Source organism: Coregonus clupeaformis, chromosome 18 (assembly GCF_020615455.1).
Source record: "Coregonus clupeaformis isolate EN_2021a chromosome 18, ASM2061545v1, whole genome shotgun sequence".
Classification (NCBI taxonomy): domain Eukaryota; kingdom Metazoa; phylum Chordata; class Actinopteri; order Salmoniformes; family Salmonidae; genus Coregonus; species Coregonus clupeaformis.
The window spans coordinates 35,439,263-35,453,567 of NC_059209.1; the positions used below are offsets into that span (position 1 = coordinate 35,439,263).

Consider the following 14,305-nt stretch of genomic DNA (forward strand, 5'->3'; position numbering starts at 1 on the left):
GAATCAGAAAAGGCTGTTATAGAATCTGAGACCATAACTATAGAAGCAGAGAAAGTAACAGAGGAAACGGAGAAACCTGTGGAATCTGTTCCATCTCCGACTGAGGAGAAACCAGCTGAAATAAGCCATCCTTCAGTAATAGAGCAACTTCAGGTGACAGGGCCTAGTCCTCCACCTCCAATTGGGCAGCAGTATCCTCCTGGTCAGATGTCACAACAACAGCAACCCAGATCAGGCATGGCAAGACCACCTGGCCCACCCGGTCAAAGAATGGTAGGTCCAAGGATGGGAGGACCCCGTATGGGAGGTCCTAGAGGTCCAGGCCCAAGAATGGGCGGACCAAGACCACAACAGAGGGCCCCTGAGCCATCTGGATTTGGTGGATTCATGTCCATGTTTGGTGCCCCTGCTGCCCCAAACAAACCAGCAGCTTCCGGTGGCTTTTTCTCATCCCCACAGACTTCATTCTTTGGGTCATCACCTGCTCCTCCTCCTGCTTCTGGTCAGCCGCAGCAGAAAAGCTCATTCTTTGGTCTGCCAACCAACCTCCCCACTGAGTCCCTGACTAGTGACCTGTTTGGTATGTTTAATAAAGAGCAAGAGCCACCTAAACCACCAGAAACGGTACCTCAAGAACCAACAGGACCTTCTGAAAAGGAGACTGTCTCTGGGACAGGTGATGTAAAGGACAGTTGTGACCCTGAAAAGGCAGCTCTGTCAGGAGAGGCAGATGTGACAACCGAAGGAGGGCCAACTGAAGAGACCCAGAGGCCTACTGAGGAGGAGAAAGAAGCTCTTTCTGAGGGAGAGGTAACCCATGAGGAGCCTGGTGTCGTTTCTCGAGAGCCTGATTCTTCAGGGGTTGATAAAGCTGGACCCCCTCCAGCTGCAGAGCCTAAGGGCATGTTTGACATCCCTGGTCTGGCTCCATCTACATTCGGCTTCATGTCTGGAGCATCTGATGGGGCTTCATCTCTCGGATCTTTCTTCTCTTCAACACCTTCAACCACACCCGCTACAGCGAAAACACCACAGCCACCACAAGATGGTGGCCTCTTCTCTGGTTTTAAAGGCCTCTCATCCGGTATATTCCAGGAAGAGAAGCCAGCTAGAAAGGAGGAGCCTCCTTCGGCTGCGTCCATGTTTGGGAAGACACTGGGCTTCCCATGGCAGAGTGGCCCTGAACCTCCCAAACCAGAATCCCCTCCTCCTGTGGTCACCACTCAGCCCAGAGCTCAGGGTGCTAGACCTGCTGATGCTGACGACGGTTTCAGCGAACCAGAGGCAGACTCGGACGCGACAGAAGGCGCAGATCCCAGTGACACTGATGAGCCAACCGACACATCCGGTAAAACAGGAAGCATGGACAAGAGCCCGGGGAGCAGTGAGACACTGACGATGCAGTCCGGGATGCCTTCGGAGGCAGTGTCCCTGGCAATGTCTCTGTCAGAGGGTTCAGATAAACCCCAGTTATATATCACCCCCCCTGAGGTAGGCAAGGACACGATGTCTGAACCCCACTCCTCTACAGAGCCCAATGCAGCAAACGCACAGCCAATGTACACACTTCTGATGAAGGACCCCACTAAAAGGCTAGTAATGGGTGCATGATGAATGGTTAAGCCATTTATTATGCTATAATATCATAGACAATAGGAAGTAGTTGGATTAGTACTGCTCCTTTCCCTCCTCCATCCACCCAAACCATACGGTCCTTAGTCCTGCTCCTTTCCCTCCTCCTCCATCCACCCAAACCATACGGTCCTTAGTCCTGCTCCTTTCCCTCCTCCATCCACCCAAACCATACGGTCCTTAGTCCTGCTCATTTCCCTCCTCCATCCACCCAAACCATACGGTCCTTAGTCCTGCTCCTTTCCCTCCTCCTCCATCCACCCAAACCATACGGTCCTTAGTCCTGCTCCTTTCCCTCCTCCATCCACCCAAACCATACGGTCCTTAGTCCTGCTCCTTTCCCTCCTCCATCCACCCAAACCATACGGTCCTTAGTCCTGCTCCTTTCCCTCCTCCATCCACCCAAACCATACGGTCCTTAGTACTGCTCCTTTCCCTCCTCCATCCACCCAAACCATACGGTCCTTAGTCCTGCACCTTTCCCTCCTCCATCCACCCAAACCATACGGTCCTTAGTCCTGCTCCTTTCCCTCCTCCATCCACCCAAACCATACGGTCCTTAGTCCTGCTCCTTTCCCTCCTCCATCCACCCAAACCATACGGTCCTTAGTCCTGCTCCTTTCCCTCCTCCATCCACCCAAACCATACGGTCCTTAGTCCTGCTCCTTTCCCTCCTCCATCCACCCAAACCATACGGTCCTTAGTACTGCTCCTTTCCCTCCTCCATCCACCCAAACCATACGGTCCTTAGTCCTGCTCCTTTCCCTCCTCCATCCACCCAAACCATACGGTCCCCTGTGCCTGGTCTGTTAGTTGTCTCTCTATCTTAGCTGTTTTTTAAATTCTGTATCAACCTTCCTTTTACATTCTTCTTTTCCTGAATGTTCATGAATTTAGCTTTCATTTCTAGAACCCTTTTGTTGCTTTAAACTGTGTCTGTAGATTTTTTTTGATCTTTCTCATTGATAATTGAAAGACATTCTGCATACAATACATTTATATGTGCTAATTATTTATGAATACGTGCCCTTTAATTACTTAAAATCTAACCAAGTAAAAGCTGTAATCCTATGTCATATAAACAAACTAAAAGATACAACTGCAGCCTGGAGAGTGACTCACAATACTTAGGAAATATACAAAAAAAGCTAGCTTGCACTTACAGTACCACAGTAATGGCTTCTATGACAGTGATGGAAGTGCAATGCATAAAAAAAAGCAGACAGTCTTTATTTATTCGCTTTTCACTTGTGGAATGGCATGCCGCCCCTTCCCTTCCCTAGGGTACTGTTGAGTTATTCTCTCGGCCCGGCCAATTTTGTTTATATGAATCGAGTGTGGGGAGATTTATGCCTGCGCGGTGCTTGCGACACAGTGGTGGCTGGACACAGAAATAAAAGGAACAGCGATTTGTAATTTGGCCATCGCCCAACGCCAAGTAAATCATGCTGCTGCCTGATGGTCTAAGAGACTTCCCTTGTTAGCACACACACACACCCGCATGACAGGAAAAAATACAGCAGCTTGCTTTTTGACTCCTGTATTTTTCCTTAGTCGGTGCAGATCAAAGCGTGTTTGTCTACACCATGATAGTCTTACTGTTGTCCTCTAATGAGGAATCTCTTCTCTCAGGCACTATGTTGCTGAATGAGAGACGCTGAATGATAGTTGCTGTGAAGATGGCTATATATAGTAGTTGTAGTGTGAAGGTGGTGGATCGGAATCACACTTGTGTCATGGGTAACCTCGCCTGAGACCTGCGTCAGAAACCTGAGCTAATGCCTAGGCTTTAGCTCAGCAGGTTAACACAGTCTTATTGACTTCAGAAGTATGTAACCCCATCAAATTCAGTGTATGTAACCCCATCCCCCATTTTCTCTATTCAGTTTGACTCTGTTAGAGTGTGACGACAATTGAAACCAGCTAATTGCTGCTACCACTACCCAAGCAACATCATCACATCTCGCAATTCTAACAACCCCCTAACTAATGAAATAAGATACTATTTATTAATTTGAAAAATTATTCTACCAAATATTTTAGGTAGATGTCATGGACATTTAGGGTTAGGTTTAACCCCAATGTCAAGCAATCAATCAAATGTTTATTGTAAAAGAGGTCTCCTGACTTCAATGGGACAGTTCACACGGCCCATTACAACATTTTTATGAACCTCATTTAATTGGTTTCGTGGCATTGAACCCTTCAGAGTCAGGTTTTGATTGATTTGTGTGTCCCTCCCTTTAGCCCGGTGGACAGCAGTCGTTTTGGGTCGTCAGGGAACCTCAGCCAGGCCAGCTCCCAGCTCAGCTCTGATCCAGAGGCCCCCCACCCCGCCAGCCCTCGCCCCCCTCTCCACAGCCAACAGAAAGCCTCCTGGGAGGAAGAGGAGGAAGAGGAGAAGGGGCTGAAGGCTGTCCCAGAGCCGGGGTCCAACAAAGATCTGAAGGAGTCTATAATCACACCACCCAAACCCCTGGACAACCGTGGGACAGAGAAACAGATCAGGTATGTTCAGTTGACATGACTTAAGCCCTTGGCTTCTTTAAAGAGAAAAGACCATAGATGAATGTCCTCCATCTCACTCTGTTCAGGACAAGCTTTTTCTACTGTAGTTCGCACCAGTTACACTGTAATAAATGATGCCCTTATTTTACACTGTATTAAATGGTGCCCTTATTTTAGTGTATTAAATGGTGCTCTAATTTTAGAGTGTATTAAATGATGCCCTTATTTTAGTGTATTAAATGGTGCTAAAATGTTAGTGTATTAAATGATGCCCTTATTTTACAGTGTATTAAATGATGCCCTTATTTTAGTGTATTAAATGATGCCCTTATTTTACAGTGTATTAAATGATGCCCTTATTTTAGTGTATTAAATGGTGCTAAAATGTTAGTGTATTAAATGATGCCCTTATTTTAGTGTATTAAATGGTGCTCTAATTTTCATCTTCTCCTTATCATTCATCCTCTTTTAACCCCCCTTCTCTCTCTCTCTCTCTCTCTCTCTCTCTCTCTCTCTCTCCTCTCTGTCTCTCCCTCCCTCTCTCCTCTCTCTCTCTCTCTCTCTCTCTCTCTCTCTCTCTCTCTCTCTCTCTCTCTCTCTCTCTCTCTCTCTCTCTCTCTCTCTCTCTCTCTCTCTCTCTCTCTCTCTCTCTCTCTCTCTCTCTCTCCTCTTTCAACCCCCCTTCTCTCTGTCTCTCGCTCAGCTTCTTTGAGCATGGACCACCTCCCTGCTCTCCGGTCAGAATACGTTGGCTGAAGGTCATCAACAGAGTCAGAGTTCAGCTGCTCGAGGTAGGGAGACATCTACGATTCATCTCTCTCTCTCGTCCTCTCTCATTTTCTCTCCCTCTCTCTTTCTGCTGTGTGTTGGTTGAGGTTCCCACAATGCCGATGGTGGTTGATTGTAATGTAAAGTTGTCTGTGAGATCCAGAAAAACCTTTTTCGCTTGAACACCAGATTACCAGTGGAGATGTGCTCAGGTTTTGAACACCAGTTTACCAGTGGAGATGTGCTCAGGTTTTGAACACCAGTTTACCAGTGGAGATGTGCTCAGGTTTTGAACACCAGTTTACCAGTGGAGATGTGCTCAGGTTTTGAACACCAGTTTACCAGTGGAGATGTGCTCAGGTTTTGAACACCAGTTTACCAGTGGAGATGTGCTCAGGTTTTGAACACCAGTTTACCAGTGGAGATGTGCTCAGGTTTTGAACACCAGTTTACCAGTAGAGATGTGCTCAGGTTTTGAACACCAGTTTACCAGTGGAGATGTGCTCAGGTTTTGAACACCAGTTTACCAGTGGAGATATACTCAGGTTTTGTCTCCAGAGTGGTGCTGTGATTTACTGTGCTATGATCATATTGTTATTGTATCTTTTTAGCCATACAGCCATACTGCTTCATGCTTCATAAGAGCTGGGTGATACGGACAGGGAGAGAGATTATTTTGGTTGGTAGATCATGTCACCTCTCCAATACAGGTGATGGTGTGAGACACCACCTCTCCTTCCTTCTCCTTTACCTCTCAGCGTAGATCTGTGAGAATAGAGAGGACCTGTCCCTAGCTAGGTATTAATAATACATTCTATTTTACATAGATCCTTCTCCACAGCCCCATAGATAATTACATTGTATGGAGAACATTAGCTTCATTCACCACCAATAGAGAGACCTCATGGGTGATAGAGATACACTACATGGCCAACAGTATGTGGACACCTGCTCGTCGAACATCTCATTCAGCCTCCACTCTTCTGGAAAGGCTTTCCACTAGATGTTGGAACATTGCTGCGGGGACTTGCTTCATTCAACCACAAGAGCATTAGTGAGGTCGGGCACTGATGTTGGGCGATTAGGCCTGGCTCGCAGTCTGCTTTTGGTTCGATGGGGTTGAGGTGTGATGAGGTGGTGTTGAAGGAGTCAGGCGCAGGAGGGTAAATCACAGAATAACAGGCTTTAACCCGCAAAATACAGGTTTACGCAGAAATGCGTCACACACTCCAGGGCACAAAACAGGCGCACTGGAAAATACAAGGCACACGGTAAATACTCCTGTCGATACAAAATACACGAGCTCCACTGAGTTTCACTAACCTCCACAATAAACAATCACCCACACAGACAAGGAAGCAGAGGGAACACTTATACAATGACTAATGAGGGAATAAGGACCAGGTGTGTGTGATTGAAGACAAGACAAATGGAGTGATGATAAATGGATCGGCAGTAGCTAGTAAGCCGGTGACGCCGAACGCCGAAACCTGCCCGAACAAGGAGGGGAGGCAGCCTCGGTGGAAGTCGTGACATTGAGGTCCTTTGCTCTGTGTAGGCCAGTCAAGTTCTTCCACACCGATCTCGACAAACCATTTCTGTATGGGCCTCGCTTTGTGCACGGGGGCATTGTCATGCTGAAACAGGAAAGGGCCTTCCCCAAACTGCTTTACACCACTCCAGCCAATGCTTGGCATTGCGCATGGTGATTTTAGGCTCGTGTGCGGCTGCTCGGCCATGGAAACCCATTTCCAATTTATAACATTTTTGACATGCGTTTTTTTCTGGATTCTTTTTGTTTGTTATTCTGTCTCTCACTGTTCAAATAAACCTACCATTAAAATTATGGACTGATAATTTCTTTGTCAGTGGGCAAATGTACAAAATCAGCAGGGGATCAAATACTTTTTTCCCTCACTGTATGTAGGCACAGTGCATCTTCAGAAAGGTTTGATTTGTACTGCCACACAGACCTGCAGTCTTCTGATAATATAGAGAAGGAAACAAAAAAACAGGACGTTAATGCCATTGTAAAGCAGAGTTGGCTTTTTAACATAGGCGTGTTTTGTTGTAGTCATAAAAAAGACATGCATATTTTCTTTTCTTCATCTGTTTGCAAACATGTGAGCCATCTCCTGCTGTGACTGTGACATTTCATATAGTGAGGCAAACCATGAACACAACACATTGTGAGCGTAGTGGTTTTCAAGAACCTTTTTGGAGGCATACCGAAACAAAACAAGGGAGTTTTCACACAGAAAGGAGGGCGATAACAAAACAAAATAAAGTGTGAGTCAAGCCTTCCCATCTCCGCCGGTAGTTATGCAAATCCAAAAGCTGATTACAATCTCTGGTTGTTGTGGCAACGGCTGGTATCTCTCCTAATCGTCATAATGGCACAGTTCAAAGTTGGGATTTGGAGGGAGTGGTTAAATTAATAAAGTCGTGAGAAATGATAGAGGCATCTTGAGTAGGAGGGAAGACGGGGTGTATCTCAACAGTTTAAAGTGACTTCCTCCTCTCCTCTCCTTCATATGCACTGATACAGTAGGAACTAAATTGAACAGGGGAGCCGGGGCATAAAATCCATATTGCTTCCCACCTGTCCTGTTATTTTTTTTTCCAATTAGTGGAAGAGTGGAGGAGAGGAGGCCACTTCAGGCTATTGAGATGCTCCCCTGCGGTTGTTTGCTACCTATTCACAGTGATTAATACATTCAGGTGCATGAACTGACAAATCAAATGCTGTAATCTGGGGTGGGTGGGGGGGGGGTGGGGGTAAAGCAACTTTGCACAAACACACACACACACACTCTTACTTTGCTGGACAATTAAAAAGCAACTATAAAGGTAGAAAGGAATCACCTTGAGAGATTAGATGTGACCTGAAAAGAAAGTAGTTTTCTGTCTGTTCTGGAGACGACACAAAGGATGTATCCCTTACGGGCCCTGGTCAACAGTAGTACGCTATAGAGGGTATAGGGTGCCATCTGGGACTGCTGTTTTTAGCATAGCCATTACCTCTGTCTTTATGACTGAGGGGAGGGAGGGAGGGAGGGAGGGAGAGAGGGGGAGAGAGGGGTTGGAGAGAGGGAGGTAGGGAGACAGGTAGAGGTAAATAGAGGGAGGGGTAGAGAGAGAGAGAGGGGGAGTGAAAGAGGGAGAGATAGAGAGGTAGGGAGGGGAGGTAGAGGGGGAAAGGAGGGTAGTCTGCTCATTCTCACTCAGTCTAATATGTGTGCCAAACACCTCTCTCTTCTTTTCTCTCTCTCTCTTTCTTTCTATCTGTGACAAAGTGCTTGTTTGTTCCAAAGTTGCAGCATCTCTCCCTTTCACATCTCTCCCTTTCACACTCTGTTGTTCTCTACGAAGCGCTGCGCATGGAAATAAAATATGCTGAAGATCAGTTTAATTCAATGGGATTTCTGAATTTATACCCTAAAGTCATTCTAAACTCATGTCCTTGAGGACTGCGCTGTGCTGGTTTACATCTTCGACTCTCATTCAGGAACTAATTTAAATCTTGAAACAAAATGATTAAACTGTCTGACCAATCTGTGGCTTTCACAGCTTAATTTAGTTTGGGTCCCGTGTGGCTCAGTTGGTAGAGCATGGCACTTTAGTTAATTAATTCGACCATTAAAAAAAAAAAACAAGCACACATAAAACTTGAAAAAGCCATACATGCACATTAGTAATATCATGGAGGATAACACACATTAAATCCTGAGACGTATTTCCATTGTGGTCCTCTTGAGACAAGAGCCAACATGGTGGAACACAGTACGACAGAGAAATAATACAACATAAAAACAAAGAAGAAGAACATCTATCTCATCAGTGCAGTTACATCGTAAGGTACATTCAAATGGGCACAGAAGACATCAAACCGTTTTTTTACTGTATTTTTTAAAGCTCCCCCAGAGAGGATGTAGTTTTTATGGGCAGAGGCAACTCATTCCACTCTGAGGCTCCAGTATAGAAGAAAATACATTTCCCAGCATTACTCCTGAACCTGTATAAGCACACATTAGCAACACCTGATCTGGTGCTGTGATTTGTGTGCATCCCTAACACGGGGAACAAAATCAGTTAGATATCTGGGCGCAGAACCATAAATACTCCTGTAAACCAAACCCAGTCTAATCTGGAACACCTTCAACAGGCAGCCAGTTGAGTTGCTGAAAGCAGCTCCTGCCTATCTGAGTATGTGGACTCAAGTCTACCCTGATCAGCTTATGCTGGGCTATCTGGAGCTTCCCCTTCAGAAGTTTAGATAAGCCCCCAAACCAGGAAGTACTGGTGTAGTCAAAATGGCATTGAATGAGGGCTCTTATGGAGTCCTTATCAAGCAGCTTGGACTTTCTATCCAAAAACCTAGTCCTGGCATTAACCTTCCCTAGCACTTTAGTGGCCATGCTCACACCTCCCAAGCTTCCATCAATGATGCATCCCAGGTAGCTAGCAGAGGTTTTTGTAGTCAGCACCTCACCCCCCTTACTCCACTCTGATTTCAGAAGACCTACACAATTTAGGTCTGGACCCAAAACATTTGCCAATGTTAGTAAGCTCTGTGGAAAGTATGCTCTCCAACATAGTTTTACTTTTGTGAGACACCAGAAGTGTAGAGTCATCCGCATAAAGGAAAAGACAGCAAGAACAAGCATCTTTCATATCGTTAATATACAGTAAAAACAGTAGAGGCCCAAGCACGCTCCCCTGCGGAACGCCACAACTCATTGGTCTTGCCTGAGACAGTGAACCATTAACCTCTACCACTTGCTCCCTACCTGACAAGTAGGACTTTACCCAGCCTCGAGGGATACTGCTTAACCCCAGTGCCTCCAGTTTGGAGATTAGGAGACAGTGGTTAACTGTAGGTACGTAGGTCAAGCAGTACCATTCAGTACCAGTTTTCCCTTATCAATCTTTTTCCTGATGAAGTCAGTCAAGTAAAGTAGACATGAATCAGTGGAGTACGTTTTTCTAAACCCTGACTGAAAATCATACATCAGACTTTGTTTGTTGACATATTCATACATTTGCTCATGTACAACTCTTTCCAGGATCTTTGATGTTATACTGAGGAATGATACAGGAGGGTCAGACTTTATCCCCTCTTATACAGAGGTAGAACTTTAGCTTGTTTCATGTCCCTGGGAAAGATGCCTTGTTCAAGCGAGAGATTTAACGATATGCGTAATACAAGAAGCAATTACCTCAGCAGAATCTCTAAGAAACCTTGCAGGAATATTATCCAGGCCGGTGGCTTTGGGGCATTTAAGCTCTGCTAGCACACTGGCTACTGTGGCCGTTGCTACCTTTGCAAAATAAATAGAGTTTGTCTGAACCCCTAACTCAGCATACGGAGTCGCTAGAGCGTGATCGGCCAAGTAAAGCCCCCCCCGCCAGCCAAACCCTCCCCTAACCCGGACGACGCTGGGCCAATTGTGCGCCGCCCTATGGGGACTCCCGGTCACGACACAGCCTGGGATCGAACCCGGGTCTGTAGTGATGCTTCAAGCACTGCGATGCAGTGCCTTAGACCGCTGCGTCACTCGGGAGGCCCAGGACTGTACATTTAAAGGCTTCCCAGGCCCTGTCTACCTCTACACTATCCAGCACAGGTGACCAGTCAATATTACCCACTTGCTCCCTGAACATTTCAACACAGTATTTTTTGAGTCCTCTGATTCGAACAGTTTTGTGACACTTAAATATATCTTTAAAAACCCTCTAGTACGAAAATGTAGCACTCACTAACTGTAAGTCGCTCTGGATAAGAGCGTCTGCTAAATGACTAAAATGTAAAATATATAAAATGTGTTGAACAGAAAGCCTCTTGACATAGACCACTACTTCTCAGGGAGGATGAATTGACTTTGGGCTTTTAAGAGTAAGTCGACCCATTATTTCTGCCAGACTAGAAGGTGTGTGTTTTTGTCTTTAATCTGTTGCGTTCTAACAGGTGCCAGTTCCATTTAGAATTGATGCAGACCTTAATTGTCTGGTGTCTTCAGCCTGTTTTCTCTAAGTCAACTGTTGTTGACCTTGGTGGATTGTCTTCTTGTCCTATGAGAGCTGTCACTCTCTCTCTGTCTGTCTGTCTGTCTGTCTATCTGAACAGATCCCCCACCGTGTGGTTTGTGTCCCCTCTCGGCTACCGTATAGTAAGTTCTGAGCCTGGATGCCAAGGTCGAGGAATACAGGAGAGATTCTATAGTGACGGCTGATAAACTCAGCCTTCAGTCAGTCAGAGAGAGAGAGAGAGAATGTTTAATCAGTAACGTTACATACACTCAAATGCCACTTAGTGTCATACATTTACAGGGCAGATATTAGTCAGTGTACAAATAGAGCACAAACTGCCACTCTGTAGTTGCCCATTGTCAGCAAGTCAGCGCCACCCGCTTAACAATGATCCTTAATTACCGCTACATTTTTCATTTTCACCCAATGGGAATACACACACGCACGCACGTGCACACATGAACGAACATACACATGGTCCCAGTGGGTCTGAGATAACATCACTCTCTGGGCTGCCTTGACGCTCAGTTCAAATCTCTGTGTTTTAATGGACAGCAGAATTACATCACACACAGAGGAGAATTACATCATGTCCACACACACACAGACACGTGCATGGAAACACAAACAGGGGAAGAAAGGGTGGAAGGAGGAGAGTTAAAGAGAGAGGGTTGTTTGTTCTATAGCCACAGATCCAAACATTAAAGAGATCATTCATGTTACACTAACTATCTCCATATCTCTCTCTCTATCTCTCTCTCCATCTCTCTCTCCATATCCCTCCATCTCTCTCTCTCCATCTCTCTCTCCATATCCCTCCAGCTCTCTCTCTCCATCTCTCTCTCCATATCCCTCCAGCTCTCTCCATCTCTCTCTTCATCTCTCTCTCCTTCTCTCTCTCCCTATCCTTTTCTCTCTCTCTCTCTCTCGCTCTCTCTCTCGCTCTCTGCTGATCTATACCTCTCTCTCTCCCTCCCTCTCGCTCTCTTTCTCGCTCTCTCTCTCTCTCTCTCTTGCTCTGTTCATCTGCACAGCTCATACCTTCTCATATACACTAGATGACACCTGCTCATCGAACATCTCATTCCAAAATCATGGGCATTAATATGGAGTTGGTCCCCCTTTGCTGCTATAACAGCCTCCACTCTTCTGGGAAGGCTTTCCACTAGATGTTGGAACATCGCTGCGGGGACTTCCTTCCATTCAGCCACGAGCATTAGTGAATTCGGGCACTGATGTTGGGCGTTTAGGCCTTGCTCGCAGTCGGCGTTCCAGTTCATCCCAAAGGTGTTCGATTGGGGTTGAGGTGAGGGCTATGTGCAGGCCTGTCAAGTTCTTCCACACCGATTTCGACAAACCATTTCTGTATGGACCTCGCTTTGTAAACGGGGGCATTGTCATGCTGAAACAGGAAAGGGCCTTCCCCAAACTGTTGCCACAACGTTGGAAGCACAGAATCGTCTAGAATGTCATTTGTATGCTGTAATGTTAAGATTTCCCTTCACTGGAACTAAGGGGACTAGCCCGAACCATGAAAAACAGCCCCAGACCATTATTCCTCCTCCACTAAACTTTACAGTTGGCACTATGCATTGGGGCAGGTAGCGTTCTCTTGGCATCCGCCAAACACAGATTTGTCAGTCGGACTGCTAGGTGGTGAAGCATGAGTCATCACTCCAGAGAACATGTTTCCACTGCTCCAGAGTCCAATGGCAGCAAGCTTTACAACACTCCAGCCAACGCTTGACATTGCGCATGGTGATCTTAGGCTTGTGTGCGGCTGCTCGGCCATGGAAACCCATTTCATGAAGCTCCCGACGAGCAGTTCTTGTGCTGACGTTGCTTCCAGAGGCAGTTTGGAACTCGGTAGTGAGTCTTGCAGCTGAGGACAGACGATTTTTACGCACTACGCGCTTCAGCACTTGGCGGTCCCGTTCTGTGAGCTTGTGTGGCCTACCACTTTGCAACTGAGCCGTTGTTGCTCCGAGATCTCTCCACTAAACAATAACAACACTTACAGTTGACCGGGGCAGCTCTAGCAGGACAGCAATTGTACAAACTGACTTGTTGGAAAGGTGGCAACCTATGACTGAGCTCTTCAGTAAGGCCATTCTACTGCCAATGTTTGTCTATGGAGATTGCATGGCTGGGTGCTCGATTTTATACACGTCAGCAACGGGTGTGGCTGAAATAGCAGAATCCACTCATTTGAAGGTGTGTCCACATACTTTTGTATATGTAGTGTACATTAGGGGAGGGAGAGGAGAGGTGATGAAAGGAGAAGGCAGAGAGAGGATGAAGAGAGGTGTGGAGAGAGAGAGCAGGGAGAGAGAGGGAGAGAGAGAGGGAGAGAGAGAGGGAGAGAGAGCAGAGAGAGAGCAGGGAGCAGGGGGAGAGAGGAAGGAGAGAGGAGGAGAGAGAGAGCAGGGAGAGAGAGGGAGAGAGAGCAGAGAGAGAGCAGGGAGCAGGGGGAGAGAGGAAGGAGAGAGGAAGGAGGGAGAGAGGAAGAAGAGAGGAGGCAGGGAGGGAGAGCAGGGGAGAGAGCAGGGGGAGGGGAAGAGAGAGGAGAAGAGGAGAGGGTAGCAGAGTGCTGGAAGCGATAGTGGTGGTCTGCTGGCTAGCATACTAACTCCACTCCCCTGGACTGATTATCAAGTGCTGAATGCATGACATTGGCTGAAAGTCACCATGGAAATCAAACCTGCAGGGTGTGTGTGTGTGGTGTTTGGTGGTGTGTGTTCGGGGTTCCTCATTTAATCCTTTCAGAACATTTAAACAGACGTTTACCCTGTGTCATTCGTCCCTGTACGTCTACCAGAGTAGACAGGAGCTGTGCTCTCGCTGACACACACACACAGTAGTAGAGGTCTTCATGGGTCCAAAAAGTTGGACCCGCTCCGAAATGGATCTGTGGCTTTCCCACCCGATCCGATATGCATAAATACAAATAAAATAAACTGAGACCTTTTCCGAATGGACCTGAGGACAGTCAGACCCGCTCTGAAAAGCACAGTGGAAAACCGACCCAAACAGACCCGTGCAGGTTCTGATCCGAGAGACCCATTCAGATCCGAGAGTAGAAAAAGAGAGCTAAAGAAACCTACAACTGGGCCAGTGCCATCAATAAACAAGCCACATTGGCCAAATGATCCACAGTTCCGTGTCCTTAAAAACTGCCAATACAAATTACCCCAAAAATATATTTGTTGTTTCGATGTGTAACATATTCAAAATGTTATAGTCTATTGTTTCATTGGTTTTGACTTTTCCTAAATCAATAATTGTCTACCTCACGGTTTAGCTGTTGGAGATTTTAGCGCTAAATGCATCAGGGCATTGCATGCATATAGGCCTAGGAGTCCACTAG

At 46.5% G+C, this 14,305-nt stretch overlaps 1 protein-coding gene across 1 annotated transcript in view; it reads left to right on the forward strand.

The window, feature by feature from the left end:
• Positions 1-285: 285 nt before the first annotated feature.
• Positions 286-14,305, forward strand: part of LOC121530978 (protein unc-13 homolog B-like) — a 133,573-nt gene continuing 119,553 nt past the window's right edge. The window contains exons 1-3 of the mRNA XM_045226981.1: positions 286-1,559; positions 3,880-4,140; positions 4,844-4,931. Of these exons, the coding sequence (XP_045082916.1) occupies positions 286-1,559; positions 3,880-4,140; positions 4,844-4,931 (1,623 nt within the window). The remainder of the gene's footprint in view (positions 1,560-3,879; positions 4,141-4,843; positions 4,932-14,305) is intronic.